The 14231-nt window shown below is 29.7% G+C and overlaps 2 protein-coding genes and 1 pseudogene across 2 annotated transcripts; 2 read left to right on the top strand and 1 right to left on the bottom strand.

Moving 5' to 3' along the window:
• Window positions 1-679: 679 nt before the first annotated feature.
• Window positions 680-1935, bottom strand: LOC127245062 (glutamate dehydrogenase 2-like; annotated as a pseudogene).
• Window positions 1936-3718: 1783 nt separating this feature from the next.
• Window positions 3719-5936, top strand: LOC127245102 (mediator of RNA polymerase II transcription subunit 31-like). The gene is made up of 5 exons (XM_051265753.1): window positions 3719-3831; window positions 3925-4022; window positions 4478-4574; window positions 4763-4841; window positions 5463-5936. Exons 1-5 carry the CDS (start codon window positions 3782-3784, stop codon window positions 5751-5753), a joined length of 615 nt encoding a protein of 204 aa, XP_051121710.1. The 5' UTR covers window positions 3719-3781; the 3' UTR covers window positions 5754-5936.
• Window positions 5937-7172: 1236 nt separating this feature from the next.
• On the top strand, window positions 7173-13753 carry LOC127245101 (cytochrome P450 714A1-like). Its single transcript, XM_051265752.1, has 5 exons — window positions 7173-7496; window positions 11643-11869; window positions 11967-12217; window positions 12300-12654; window positions 13228-13753. Exons 1-5 carry the CDS (start codon window positions 7229-7231, stop codon window positions 13657-13659), a joined length of 1533 nt encoding a protein of 510 aa, XP_051121709.1. The 5' UTR covers window positions 7173-7228; the 3' UTR covers window positions 13660-13753.
• Window positions 13754-14231: the final 478 nt, after the last annotated feature.

Below are 14231 nucleotides of genomic sequence, written 5' to 3' on the forward strand. Positions count from 1 at the left end.
AGTCTAAAATATTGTACATGTATTGTACAATAATATAAAGAATTCTAAACTTAATACAACTTTAAATATTGTTGTTGAAAATATACAAAAGTTCTATAGAATTCTTGAGAATAAATTAGAGCCAAAAATCGAATTAATGAGTTTTTACAAACGAACAAATTTTAAAAACTTTACTATCCATTAAGAAAAATGATGCTGCAGACTTTCTATTATAAGCATCGAAAATTAATGTTGTTTAATTTACGAAATAACAATAGAAATATATTGTACTGTAAATATATAATTTTATTTACCCGTAATTCCCTTTGAATATGATATTTTTCGACAAATAAAAATGTTCTAGGAGAGGTATACTTTGCCGCCAAGAAAGAACTATAATGCTAAGACAACTAGTAAATGATGTTATTGTCGTAACTATGAATCAATTGTATTATTGTGACAACAAAGCAATCAAGTAAAAAAAATATTTCTGAAAACATTCTAAATTTATAAAATCGTATAGGAAAATTTAATTACATAATAATAAAATTAAAGTATGCAATGAAATCTGAAATTTTTTTACATTGAAAATGAGCAGCTGATCGAATAACATACAGATCATCGCTGTCAAATAAATTAATGTAATGTTGAAGTAAAATAAGAGTTTTGAATAGCTTTAAGTAGCTAGAGTCGTGGTTATTTAGGCTTCCCAACCGAGTAGTAAAGAGGTACAAGCAACACGGTTGACTCCCAACGTAAATGCGCCCATATGAAGGTCACAGGCATATGATTTTTACATTACTTTAATGCCATGAAACTCTTTCGTCATATATCTCTTTGAGCTTTTGATTCACTTTATCTTCCTCCCACATGAATCCTTGAATGCTCTGTTAAAATTATATTACTCTTAAATGAACAACTATATCGGAAAAAGAATAAAAAAAAAACTTTCGTATATAGCAAATGATAATACCTGAAACCTTTCAAAATAGCTGACGGTTACACCTCCCGAGTTCGCATAAATATCCGGGAGAACGACAATATAGAATCTGGAAGGAAATTCCGAAGTGAAAGTATTGTAATGCAATATAGCAATTTTATTAAACTTTGAACACACCTCGTCAGCTTCCGGGTCGGTAGGATGATTCTATCCTTCTATGATGAATTTAGCCCGCACATATCCAGCGTTTCCCTTCGATTTACAAAATAGCCAAAATTACACACAACCATTTAGAACAAAAAAAAAATTATGTTCACCCCAACAAAACTATCAGAGAACTCCACCGAGAGCGCAAGATATCGGAACATCACATTCGTGAACTAACAATTCATCGGGGTCCATAGCATCTGCACCCCGAAAAATTAGCCAGAGCTCAGGTGTTCTCTGTGTTGAAGCAATGCCAATGCTGAAATGTCGATTTCATTAGGATTCTTCAAAGGCTCTGTAATGTCACTTGCTGCTACAATCTTGCCCCCTCTCTTCCGTGTAAAAGCTTTGCAGCCATGATCCCACATTGCCGAATCCCTAATAAAAGAAATACAAACTTCATCAAAATTGTATTGTATAGATGAATTCCATCATTTCATTAACACCATTTATCCGCACCTGAATGACGAAAGTTAAACCATCTATAGACTTCCCATTTTCGGCTAGTAATGCTTCTGTCCCGTACACAACAGCACGACCTGTAGCAGCCTCCCTGTCCAACACCGCCAACATCCTGAAATACAATAAAGAAATAAATCTACTATTTCATATGTTCCAAATTGTAATAAATTTGTCAGATTACATACAATCGACTTCCCAGTCGCAATTGCCGGAGAATGGCCATGAAATTTCGAGTAAATGGCTCTTGAGCTGCGATAAATGAGAAACTAAAATAGGTGCAGCAAGGCTGGAATGCGGCAATCTCAAGGGAGGCGCCCCACACGAGTTGGTTCTAGAAGACCCTTCATCCCCGGCCCTTCATCCCGGCTCTCCAGTATTTCCTCCGTACGGGTGCCGCTAGTAGCATCCAATTGTGCCCAATATTACTTCGAAACCTTAGTAGAACAACCTTTTTATGACGTTGGCTTGCAATTACAATCTTATAGATCTATATAACCATATTAAACTCCAGGACGAAAGAAAATCGCCTGGCTTTTTTTTATTTTTTGACTTTTTTTTGGTTTAATGTTTTCATAACATCCATTTTGCTTAGGTTGGAATCGGTCATAGAAAGAAGTTCCTTATATCTGTCGATGTCCGATGTCCTTAGCTTAATGCTGCTGTTATTGGAGCCTTTCAACGAGCCTAACTTGTTGGAAAAAATCTTGACTCAGACTATAAAATATATATTAAAGATATTATATCTATATATAAGCTTGTCTGTTTTGAGTAGCTTTGAGTGTGTTTAGCTTGTGATATATATATTATATATTGTGATTTAATATGATATTTGTAAGAGAAAATAGTTAGTTTTTATTAACAAATGGACTAGTTGAGGTTTTTATTTCAATTAGAGATATGTATAGTAAATAAGTAATTAGATAAATTTCAATCAGAAATATGTATAGTAAGTAAGTAGACTAAATCATATGTGGTTAGTGACCTGCAGAAATTGAAAGTTTTAACCCATAACCTTATGATTATAAATTTAGTTTTCACACCATCGAATCATCCCTTGCGATTCCTTGCAGGACAACAATAGTTAATGCTTTGGATTAATGGGTGCTTGCTTTGGGTTTTCAAACACAAATCTTTTTTACTCACTAGAACTTATACAAATAAAATTATATTAATTTTGTTATAAAATATTATTTGAATTAAAATTTAAAATCATACAAAAAGCAAACAAATCAAAATTCAAAAATCAGTATTTTGATAGTTTTTGCTTCACTACTTATAATACTTTCAAATAAATGAATCTATTAAAAAAAATTTGCTTTTATTTTTTTCTTCAATAAACAAATATATATTTTTAAAATTTTTAATTTATTATAAAATTAATTTATATTAAATATAAATAAATATCTATATTATTTATTTATTTGTATTATACCAAATTTAATTTCTACAAATAATATTTATATTATACTATATTTTATTGAAATATATATTTAAATTTGAAAATATTTATATACATATTTTAAAATTTTTTCTTAATGGTATAATATATCACAAATTTAGCTTAAAATCCAATAAGTATATCACATTTTTTTCAACTTAAAATCCAGCAGGTAATCAAAAATTATTTTCTATATATTTTTTAAAAATATAATATACTAACGTAAATTAAGAGGTTATTAATAATAAATTATAATTATTTTAAAATATGAATTAACATATATATTAATATTTTTAGCATTATATTTCAATAAAATATATACAATATAATTATCATATTACAAATAATACAATTTTATAAAATACAAATAAAAAAATATTTATTTATTTATAATTAATTTAAATTAATTTTATAAAATATGAAAAATTTAAATATAAATAAAACTATTTTATTTACTAAAAATAATACAGAAATAAAAGAAATTTTGAGTTCGTAAAATTTAATTAAATTATTTATATTGTTAATAATATTTAAAATAAAATTAATCACACACGTTTGTCATTTTTTTTCCCACATCGGTTCTCGACTTCTCGCCGTATCCGACCGGATCCGGGTCGCGGGTTTTGCGTGGATCGGGTTCCGGATATGGTGAAACCCGATTTTTAGAATTCAATCAGAGGGATCCCCAATTTATTTATCAGAGGAAAGGGGTAAAAGGGATTAGGGTTTAGGAAATTTGCATTGGGATTTCATCCATGTCGTCCGATCAAGACTTCCCCGATGAAGAACCGGCTCCTCCATCCTCGTAAGTCCTCGGATGTCTCGTAACTTTCCTTTTTCTTTTATCTGACTCGTTTATCGGAATTTTGTGCATTTTGGATATTTTGTTCAATTGCAGACCAAAATGTAAGTATAAGGATCCTGATGATGGCCGCCAGCGCTTCTTGCTTGAGCTGGAGTTCGTTCAGTGCCTTGCGAACCCTACCTACATCCATTGTGCGTACTTGATTGACTTCCTCTGTCTGTGTGTTTTTGGTTCTGTAGATGATTTTTTCCAATATTTCGATTATTGATTCGGGAAAGAATTGATAATAATTGCTTCTTTGTTTTGTTTTGATTATATTTGATTTTGTTCAACATTTTCCATTGCTACAAAATGAGGTGCTGTTAGCTTTTTGGAGAATTAAGTTGAGAACATTCAATTATTGTTTCAAAATACCATTGGAAGGTGACTAAATCTCTTGTGACAAAAGTGGATGGAGTTCATGACTTTTATTGTGATTGTATTATTTCTGTAGGTTAGGCTGGATTCATTGTAGTGTACGGCTCGAGGTTGTATTTGTACTGTCTTCTTTTAGTTACGTCGTTCAGTTTTTTTTCATAATTGTATAATATTGCAAATTCTTATATAAAATTCTATTTATGTTGATATATCCCTCATGTCAGCGCAGATTTGGCTCAAAATCGTTACTTTGAAGACGAAGCTTTTATTGGATACCTAAAATATCTTCAATATTGGCAAAGGCCGGAGTACATAAAGTTTATTATGTGAGTTCGTAGTTTTTATTGTTTTATTATTTTAAAAATTTTCTTTTTGTGTGCATAAATGAGCTTTTGTTCTTAGTTTTGAACATAACTTCTTTGCACTTTAATACTATAATATTTTCATGTGTAATCTTCATTTGACCCGTCATTTGTCGATACCATCTCATTTATTTTATATTTTTGGGGGTTAGGTATCCTCATTGCCTCTTTTTTCTCGAGCTTCTGCAAAATCCAAACTTCCGAAATGCTATGGCACATCCTGCAAACAAGGTTCTATTTTGTTGGAATATCTCTTTGTGCAATAGATTAGTTAAAAATAGTTGAGGCTGTATTTGTTTGTGTTGTGTTCTTAGTATTTTCGGGGTATTTGGGATTTGCAATTTTTTGATTTAAAAAAAATAAAAATTAATGTAATGTTTTTAACGAAGATATGTTGAATGTGATGTTTCAAATATAATTTTTATTTTTAAATGTCACGTCTTAAATGAAAATATGTCTAAATGTGGCGATTTATGGGGAAGATTTATATTTTACTATAAATTGCACAGTGCAAAAAAAATAATCAAACATATAAGTTTGTTTAGTTTTAGTTCGAGTTCGAGTTCGAGGTTTTTATTTTAGTCTTATTTAAATAGTTTATTTTAATATGATATTTTGTAAAAGTAAAAAGTATATTTTTATCGAAAACTATACGGACTAAACAATGATGATTTTGGTTTCAAATGAAACCAAACGCACCACAAACAACACACCCTAGATATCTTTTGTGCAATTTCTTAGCTTAACTATGTATCATTTTGCTGTATTTTTCGATTCTCAAGTTATTAAATTGCACTTAAATTTATCTCTTTTTAAGTCTAATTCCGGGCATATATCCACCGGTCCTCACAGGAATTGGCGCATAGGCAGCAATTTTACTATTGGAAGAACTATAGAAACAACAGATTGAAACATATACTACCAAAATCACTTCCTGAACCTGCTAATGCTAATGCGCCACCCCCTGCTGCTACGGCTCCTCCATCTTTGCCGCCTGCTGCTACTGGAAATCCGGGCCCTCCAGTTCCTTCTCCAGCTGCTGGTCAATCTCCGTCTTCAATGCAGTTTAGCGTAGGCCCTGGTTCAACTTTTATGAAGAATGATCCAAGAAATAGTGGGATTGATAGAAGAAAGAGAAAGTAAGGTAAGCTGTTGTTTCTTCTTGCGCCTACCGGTTAAATACGGTGAGTGATTTTTATTTCCCGAATTATGAGTAGTTGTGAGCTGTATGTAAGAGTATTTTGATACAAATGCCCGAAGATAAATGCTCCATAGTTGTGCACCGAAATATGATGTGTGAAATCTTTTAGGCAAAATTTCTTTTAATCCACATGTTCTTTGAAAAATCTGCATTATTTTCTTCATGACGCTCCCTCGTATTTTAAAAAATATTGCACAAAATCACCGAAACAATAAATTCTATACAACGTTTTTTAAATTATGTATTCAAGATTAATGTTTGTTTTGGATCTTCTAGATACAACATTACCGTTGCAACTAAATATATCGTCATATTGAGACTTGATTTTATGATGGTTAGAAAAATGTCCAACATTTGCATATTCAATCGATTTATGTCGAGATATTTTTTAATATAATAGATTGAGATTAATGGTTGATTTCTTGAATATAACAAAAATTGTGTTTAATACATTTATAATGTCTTTGTGTTGATATTGTATTAAATCTTGCTAATAAGTTTATAGAAAAAGCTATATTTGGTGTTGTGTATTTAGCCAAATACTTTAGCGCACCAATAATACTTAAAGTATGGTACTTCAAGATTCTGTATTTTTTAGATTTCTAATAATTATTTGATGTTTTATCTATTGTGAAGCCCACTTTTTTGGTATGTAAAAATTGATGAATAAAAAATTTATTTTTTAAATATTCAATTTTTAGATCAAATAGAATTTTATTTTCTTGAAATAAAAAAATTCAAACATCTTTCTCAAGTATTCAATAATAACTCTTTTTGAAACTTTTCAAGAATTCAAATTAAACTTTGACCATTTACATAAAAAGCTATGATTATAAATTTTCTTTCATTATTCGTTATAAAAGCATTCAGACAAATTGAATTATTAGTGTATCTATTTTCTTTCATTATTTGTTATAAAAGCACGCAGGCAAACTGTAAACACATATCCAAATTTAGAAGGCCAAAATTTGACAAAATTTTTGAAGTACTCTTCTTGCATCCAGAGTAGTTGTACGGAAAGAATTTTTACAGTTTATGGTGACAAGTATTGTATAATATATATAAGATAATAAAATATTATAATATATAAGTTTAGTATATAGGTTACATGCAATAGGCTAACAATCAACACAACATATTATCATTGACAATATATCATTTATTTTAATAGTATAATATTTTAACTTAACATCACATTATATACACAATCGCTGTGAATGCTGATCGTGAATGTATAAGGACACGTCAGCAGCAAAGCAAAGGTAGAAGGATTCAGTGGGCTTTATATAATGAAGCTCCGCTTAGCTAACTTCCTCCCCAATTCTCAGATTCTCCCCCCCCCCCCCCCCCCCCCCCCCCCCTTTCTCTCTCTCTCTCTCTCTCTCTCTCTCTAAATAAATATTTAAATAAATAAATAATGAAGGTGTTGCTGCAATATGTTCTTGGCTTAGGGGCGTGTTTAGCAGTAGTGTGCTATTTTGTGAAAATCCGGTGGGTGAATCCGTGGCGGATCCGCCGGAGTCTTAAGGCGCAAGGGATCGGCGGCCCCAAGCCGTCCATCGTCTGCGGGAACCTCTGGGAGATGCAGAGAATCCAAGCCGTTAAAAACACCGCCACGCCTGATATCGACGGCGATTACACTTCCACGCTCTTCCCTTATTTCGACCTCTGGAGAAAGCGCTATGGTAATCATCATAATAATCCTTTTATGTTTTACTATTTGTTTGCTTCTCTTATTTCATCTACAAATGCATGTGTTTGTTAGTAGTTTTAGTTTCTGAATTTGAATTTTGTAATATTTGAATTTTTTAATAGAAAAAAGTTGAATTTAAATAATTATTTAACGAGATATAAATAAAAATTGATATGATATTTTAGATGTAAATTAAATTTATAGGATAATATTAAAAAAAGTAATAATAATTTTTTTTATGTAAAACCCATCGCATCAAAACAACCTAGCGACTCTAGAAATATGTGATTTGATATTCTGTTTGTTTGGAATTTTTGAAACAATTTACGAACATTATTATTTTTTAAAAAATTAAATATCATATTAGATATTTTTATTACATACCCCAAATTTTTATTATTTTTAAAAAATTTAACACTACAAAACTTGTATATAAAAGGAGCTAAATTTTGATATAATGATGATATCCTAAATTAAAGGGGCAAGGGAAAGGATTTGTTTGATTTTAATTTGAATTGAATTTTATTTTTTAAATAATATTTTATAAGATAAAAATATTGTTATACAATTGAACAATGTTAATTCAAATTTCACACTCAAACCAAATATGCCAAAAATTAATTGAAAACAAAATGACTAATCTTGAGTGTTTATTTGGAAGTGCTGGGGAGTACTTAGCCATCTGCATCCATACCCAATATGGTATCTCCTCATTTTCACTTCATACTTTCTTTCTTTTCAATCATATATATATATATATATATATTTTAACTTCAGAAAAATATACATATATATTTATATTTACATTAAAATGATTTATTTTTAAAATTAAATATAAATAAAAGTATATCAATATTTATGTCATTGTATATAAAATAAAAATTTATAAAAATATATATAAAAAAATGAATATAATTATAATAAATATATATATAAAAAAAAAAAATGGGACATCTCCATCAGTTTTTTAAAAATTTAAGGTGGTATCTCATTAAGGAGATACCACCATTGCTGCTGATGGCCTTATTGTGCTTGTCTTATTATTACCGACATGGATAGTTATGTATAGTTTTTATATTTTTTTTATTTATTTATGTATAATTTTCAATAAATTAATAAAAATATTATTTATATTCTAAATTGTAAAGATATTTATTATTTTATTTAGTTAATACATTTATTCTCTCCGTCCCATTGAAAAATTATAATTTTTCATTTTGGTCTGTTCCAAAATAAGGTTAACATTTTCTAATTTAGTAATTGCACTGCTTCCTTCACGTAATAAATACCCTTTCAACTTACCATATATTATACAAATGTCATTACTTTTATATTACACCATACTAATAGGGGTATTTTTGTCTTTTTTTACTATAATTCAATATAATACTAATATTCAAAAATTTACGTGCAAAAAGCAAATGCCATCCTTTAAACAGGACGAAAAAAGTTTTAAATTTAAAAATTATATACCTATAAAAATAAAAAAAAAAATTATTATAAAATAATACTGAGATACAATTTTAAAAATATTTAAAATATTAACAATACTATTTATATAAAAATAATTATAAAATATTATAATTTATTATTAATAATTTTTTTAATTTATAATAAAAAATGAAATTTGAAGTTAAAAATGATGTTAGGAAAAAGGAACAGGACGATTTTCTGACATAATGTCACGTGGGCATTTTATTGGTGAATTTACACCTAGTGGGAATCTACTGTAGCGACGGAACTTGAATTGACTTGAGTTGAGTTGAGGCCTAGTGTTAGTGTGTGTGTGTGTGATGGGTCCAAACAATATTATTTTATTGTTGAATTTACGTCCCATAATAACCTATCTGTTTACCCTGTGTTATTATATTTAACGATTAAAAATATTTTTATATTTATATAATTTTTTATACAAATATCATTATATTATTATTATAAGACATTAATAAAAATATTTTTGCAATTTTTTCTTGATTTGTAATATATTTTAATATAATAATTAATATTCAAAGATCAACATGCAAAAAGTAAATAAATACTTAATTATATGACAGAGGAAGTATTATATATTTAATGAAATGGATTATTTGACCAAGAACAGAGGGGGAGCATTATTTTTTATTTTTAATTTTATGTTTTTACATAAATAATATTTTAACTTAAAATATTAGACACAAATTCAGTAACAATCACAGTTGAAGTTTATTTATTTATTATTATTATTTTATAGTTTTGAATTATACTCCTTTGAAGATTTAAATTTTAATTTAAACAATATTTAATATAATTTTTTAGAAAAAAATAATTTAAAAAATATAACATTAAAATAGTAAAAATTTAATTAATTTTGAAAATTCTATATAATATTTAAAATGTTATAATTAATGGAATTATTTTATTATAAGATGGAGTATTATACTAATAATTTTTAAAATTTTAAAAAACAGTATTCTTTTACCATATTTTGCAAATACATAAAAACATTTATTTATAACCAAAAATCGGGTAAAAAAAGAAAGGGTTGTTGGGAGCGGCACGTGATAGGACAAGGGCCATATGCTTGCAAGTCCCGGGACCTTCTGGACCCCTCAGGCGTGCATAGTCACGCGTGTAGTGGTGCCTGTCTGTCAGTGCAATGCACCTGGACTAAAGATATGCATGCATGTCTTCAATTGCGCTGGGACCAATCATTGCCGGCCACGTGGACATTGGAATTATTATTACAAGCATCAATTATTGGTGCCAATTGCCTAAATAATTGTCCTATCCTACCTCTTACACTGAAGTAGTAAAAAATAGACGCGAGAAATTTGGATCTGTTTGGGAACAGTTTTAATATCGGTTAGTATTATATTTTTATTTTTAAAATATTACATCAGATTCATTTAAAATATATTCAAATTTTATATATTTTTTAATAAATAAATATATTTTTATATACATTTTTTTTTTGTAAAATTAATTTATTTTAATTATAAATAAATATTTATATTATATAAAAAATTTAATCTTTACAAAAACAATTATATTATATACTTTATTAAAATATAATTACTACAATAATTAAACATATATTTAAATTTTTTAACTATATATTACATTCTAAATAAAATATAAATTAATTAAATCACTTCCAATCAATTTTCAACTAAAAACGTTCAACCCCCGTAACCAAATACATTTTTTATACCAGCGATTTGCTTTGAGGTTTTTAATATGTTTTAAGTTACTATCTTTTAATAATTTTTTTTATTAAAAATAATTTAATTCTAAATGATATCTATTTTTATGAAAAAATAATTTTCAAATAGATTGTACGGTGTAAAACACAAAATTATGACTATTCATCACAAAAGTATAAAAAGTAGGCATTTGGAAGTAAATGTATTTTTATTTAAAATTGTGGTGAGTGAATAATATAAATTTTACTCCCTCCATCCTAAGTAATTTGGGAGTGTTAATGTAGACACGGAAATTTAAAAATTTAGGTAAAATATAATTAGTAAATAATTAAAAAGTGTATTAGTAAAAATAATTATTGTATACTAAAAATAATTATAGATTAAAATAACTAAATATTTTAATTTAGATTAAAATATTATAAAATGTAAAGTTTAAAATGTAATTAAAGTGTATAATTATATTTCGAAAAAAAAAATGACAAGTTACGTAGGAACGACGAAAATAGAAAATATGGACAAACTATGTGGGACGGAGAGAGTAATTTTTTTATTTTATTTTATTTAAAAAATATTGTAAAATAATAGTTGTAGTGATTATTCGAGACACTATTTGTGAGTAGAAGTTGTAATTCGAATAGAGTTTATATTAATATATCAAATATATAGTTTGTTTGATTTTAATTTAAAATTGATTTTTTTATTTAAATTTTAATTCTAAGTAATATTTTGGAAGAGTAAATAACATATTTCTACTGAGCCTATGTAAAATGATAATAGATATTGCAGTTTAAAAACAAATTAAATAGACCTGATTTTTTTTTTTTTTTGGAACATACATATTAATAAAGTATACGAATAATAGAGATTACAGTTTAAAAACAAATCAAACTGTCCTGATTTTTTTTTTTCAAACATACGTATTAATAAGGTATGTGATCTTGCATTAATGTACGTAGGTTCCGTGTACACGTATTCTACGGGAAATAAGCAACACTTGTACGTGAACCATCCGGAATTAGTGAAGGAGATGAACCATTGTTCAAGTTCTCACTTAGGGAAGCCTTCTTACGTAACCAAGAGGCTCGCGCCGTTGCTCGGAAACGGCATTTTACGATCCAACGGTCACTTTTGGGCTCAACAACGAAAAATTGTCGCCCCTGAGTTCTTCATGGACAAAGTTAAGGTAACAACGAGCCGATATCCTTTCTTACATTTGATTCGAATGTATGTAGTACGCAAACAAAGACCTCTAAAATTTGTAAGATTTCGAACAATGCTAGGGCATGGTAGGATTGATGGTGGAGTCAACGGAGTTGTTGACCAAGAAATGGCGCGCTTCGATTGAGTCCGAGGTCGGGAGAGTGGCGGAGGTGAAAGCCGAGGAGGATTTGAGGAGTGTGTCGGCGGATGTGATTTCAAAAGCTTGTTTTGGAAGTTCTTACATGAAGGGGAAAGAGATTTTTTCAAAGCTTAGAACTCTTCAAAAAGTGATTTCTAAGCAAAGCTTTCTATTCGAATCCCCGGCATTTAGGTGCACTATTTGACATACTAATTGGAAATAAATGCTCGATTATGGTTTCCCACGTTTAAATGCATTGTATCATTGTGTGTAGGTTGATACCGACGAGACAACAAAAGAAGATCGAGAGTCTGGAGGAAGAGATAGAATCGCTAATATGGGATACAGTGAGAGCGCGCGAGGGCGAATGCCATGAGGAATGGAAAGACCTTTTGCAGTTGATACTTGAGGGAGCAATCAACAACGACATTAACAACAACGCATCGAAGAAGTTCATTGTGGACAATTGCAAGAACATTTACTTCGCGGGGCACGAGTCCACCGCCATCGCGGCCTCGTGGTGCCTCGTGCTCCTAGCCCTCCATCCTGAGTGGCAAGACAAGATACGGGCCGAGATGGCCAATGTTCGTGGCAAACTTGACGCAGACTCCGTCCACAAGTTGAAAACGGTACATCTCTCATCTCTTACAAGATATATATAGGTAAACTGATTTTTTTTGTTCTGTAATTGAAGTTTGTCGCAAACTAGTATCGTAAGTGAAAATTTTTTGCACTTTTAGTCCTCCGCTCCGGCACTGGAGATGCCTACGTCATGGCACCCGCGTGGCTCGCCGGAGGATACGTGTCCGCCAAGTGTCACTGACTTGGCGGACACATGAATTTTTAATTTTTTTTAATCTTAATTTATTTATTTTGTCTTTTTTGTAAAAATTAAAATTCTCAAAAAAGAATTAAAATTTTAAATATTTTAAAAAAGAATCCACGTGTCCGCCAAGTCAGCGACACCTGACAGACACGTATCCTCCGACGAGCCACATGGGTGCCACGTAACAATCTCCGGCGTTAGAGGATTAAAATTACGAAAAAGTTTCACTTACGAGACTAGTTTGCAACAAACTCCAGTTACGAGACTAAAATGATAAAGAGGTCTAATTACAAGACAAAAAAATCAGTTTACTCTATATATATTTTTAACAATACGTAACATGGTATCAGAACCAGTTGATCTTTCATTTATTCAGGTAAACATGGTGATTCAAGAGGTTCTTAGGTTATACCCACCGGCCGCGTTCGTGTCAAGGGAGGCCCTCCAAGACACGAAGATCGGGCACATAACCGTGCCGAGAGGCATGTGCATATGGACACTAATCTCAACTCTACACCGGGACACAGATATTTGGGGCTCGGACGCGAATAAGTTTAACCCAGAGCGATTCGCGAACGGGATTTTAAGTGCTTGCAAATTTCCACAAGTGTATATCCCATTTGGGTTGGGGCCTAGGCTTTGCTTGGGAAAGCATTTTGCCTTGACCCAACTCAAGATTATCGTTGCTCTTATTGTTTCCAAGTTTAGCTTCTCGTTATCTCCCAAGTATAAACATTCCCCGGCCTATAGAATGATTGTAGAGCCGGGGAAAGGTGTCCATTTGCTTATCCGCAAATATGAGAAATAAAATTTAAAAGTGTGATTTTAGATTTGATATTTTAAAATGAAATAATTGTTGGATGTAATATTTTACATACAAAATAAAAGTGTTAAATGTGATATATACGAGGATGATTAATCAAAATTAAAGGTGTGGTTTTTGATATATATATATATATAGTATTGTATTCAAATCAAATTTGTTTGGTTAATTGAAAATTCAATTCGATTTGATTTTTTACCCACCCCATAAGGAATAACAAGAATTAAAAAAATATAAAAAAAAAGTTTGCAGTCTTTTGGGTGAATGGCTGTGTGACATGTAATGTTTGTGCTTTAGTTATTATCCTAAAATGTGGGGTTTCAAACATGATCCCACGCAATACTTCTCTCACTTATTTTATTATTATTTTTTTTAATAACTTGAAAATTCGTTGTTACTTTTTGAATATATTTTAAAAAATTCAATCAAATTTAATAATTTATAAATTAAATCAGATAAGATAAGTTATACCCGGTGAATTATACGTAGAAGATAAAATTTGAAAGTAAAATTTAAGCCCATAACTTCACCGTTTGAAGTTATGAATTTACTCCACG

The sequence above is a fragment of the Andrographis paniculata genome, unplaced genomic scaffold (genome assembly GCF_009805555.1).
Source record: "Andrographis paniculata isolate CXL003 unplaced genomic scaffold, ASM980555v1 Contig21END, whole genome shotgun sequence".
NCBI lineage: Eukaryota > Viridiplantae > Streptophyta > Magnoliopsida > Lamiales > Acanthaceae > Andrographis > Andrographis paniculata.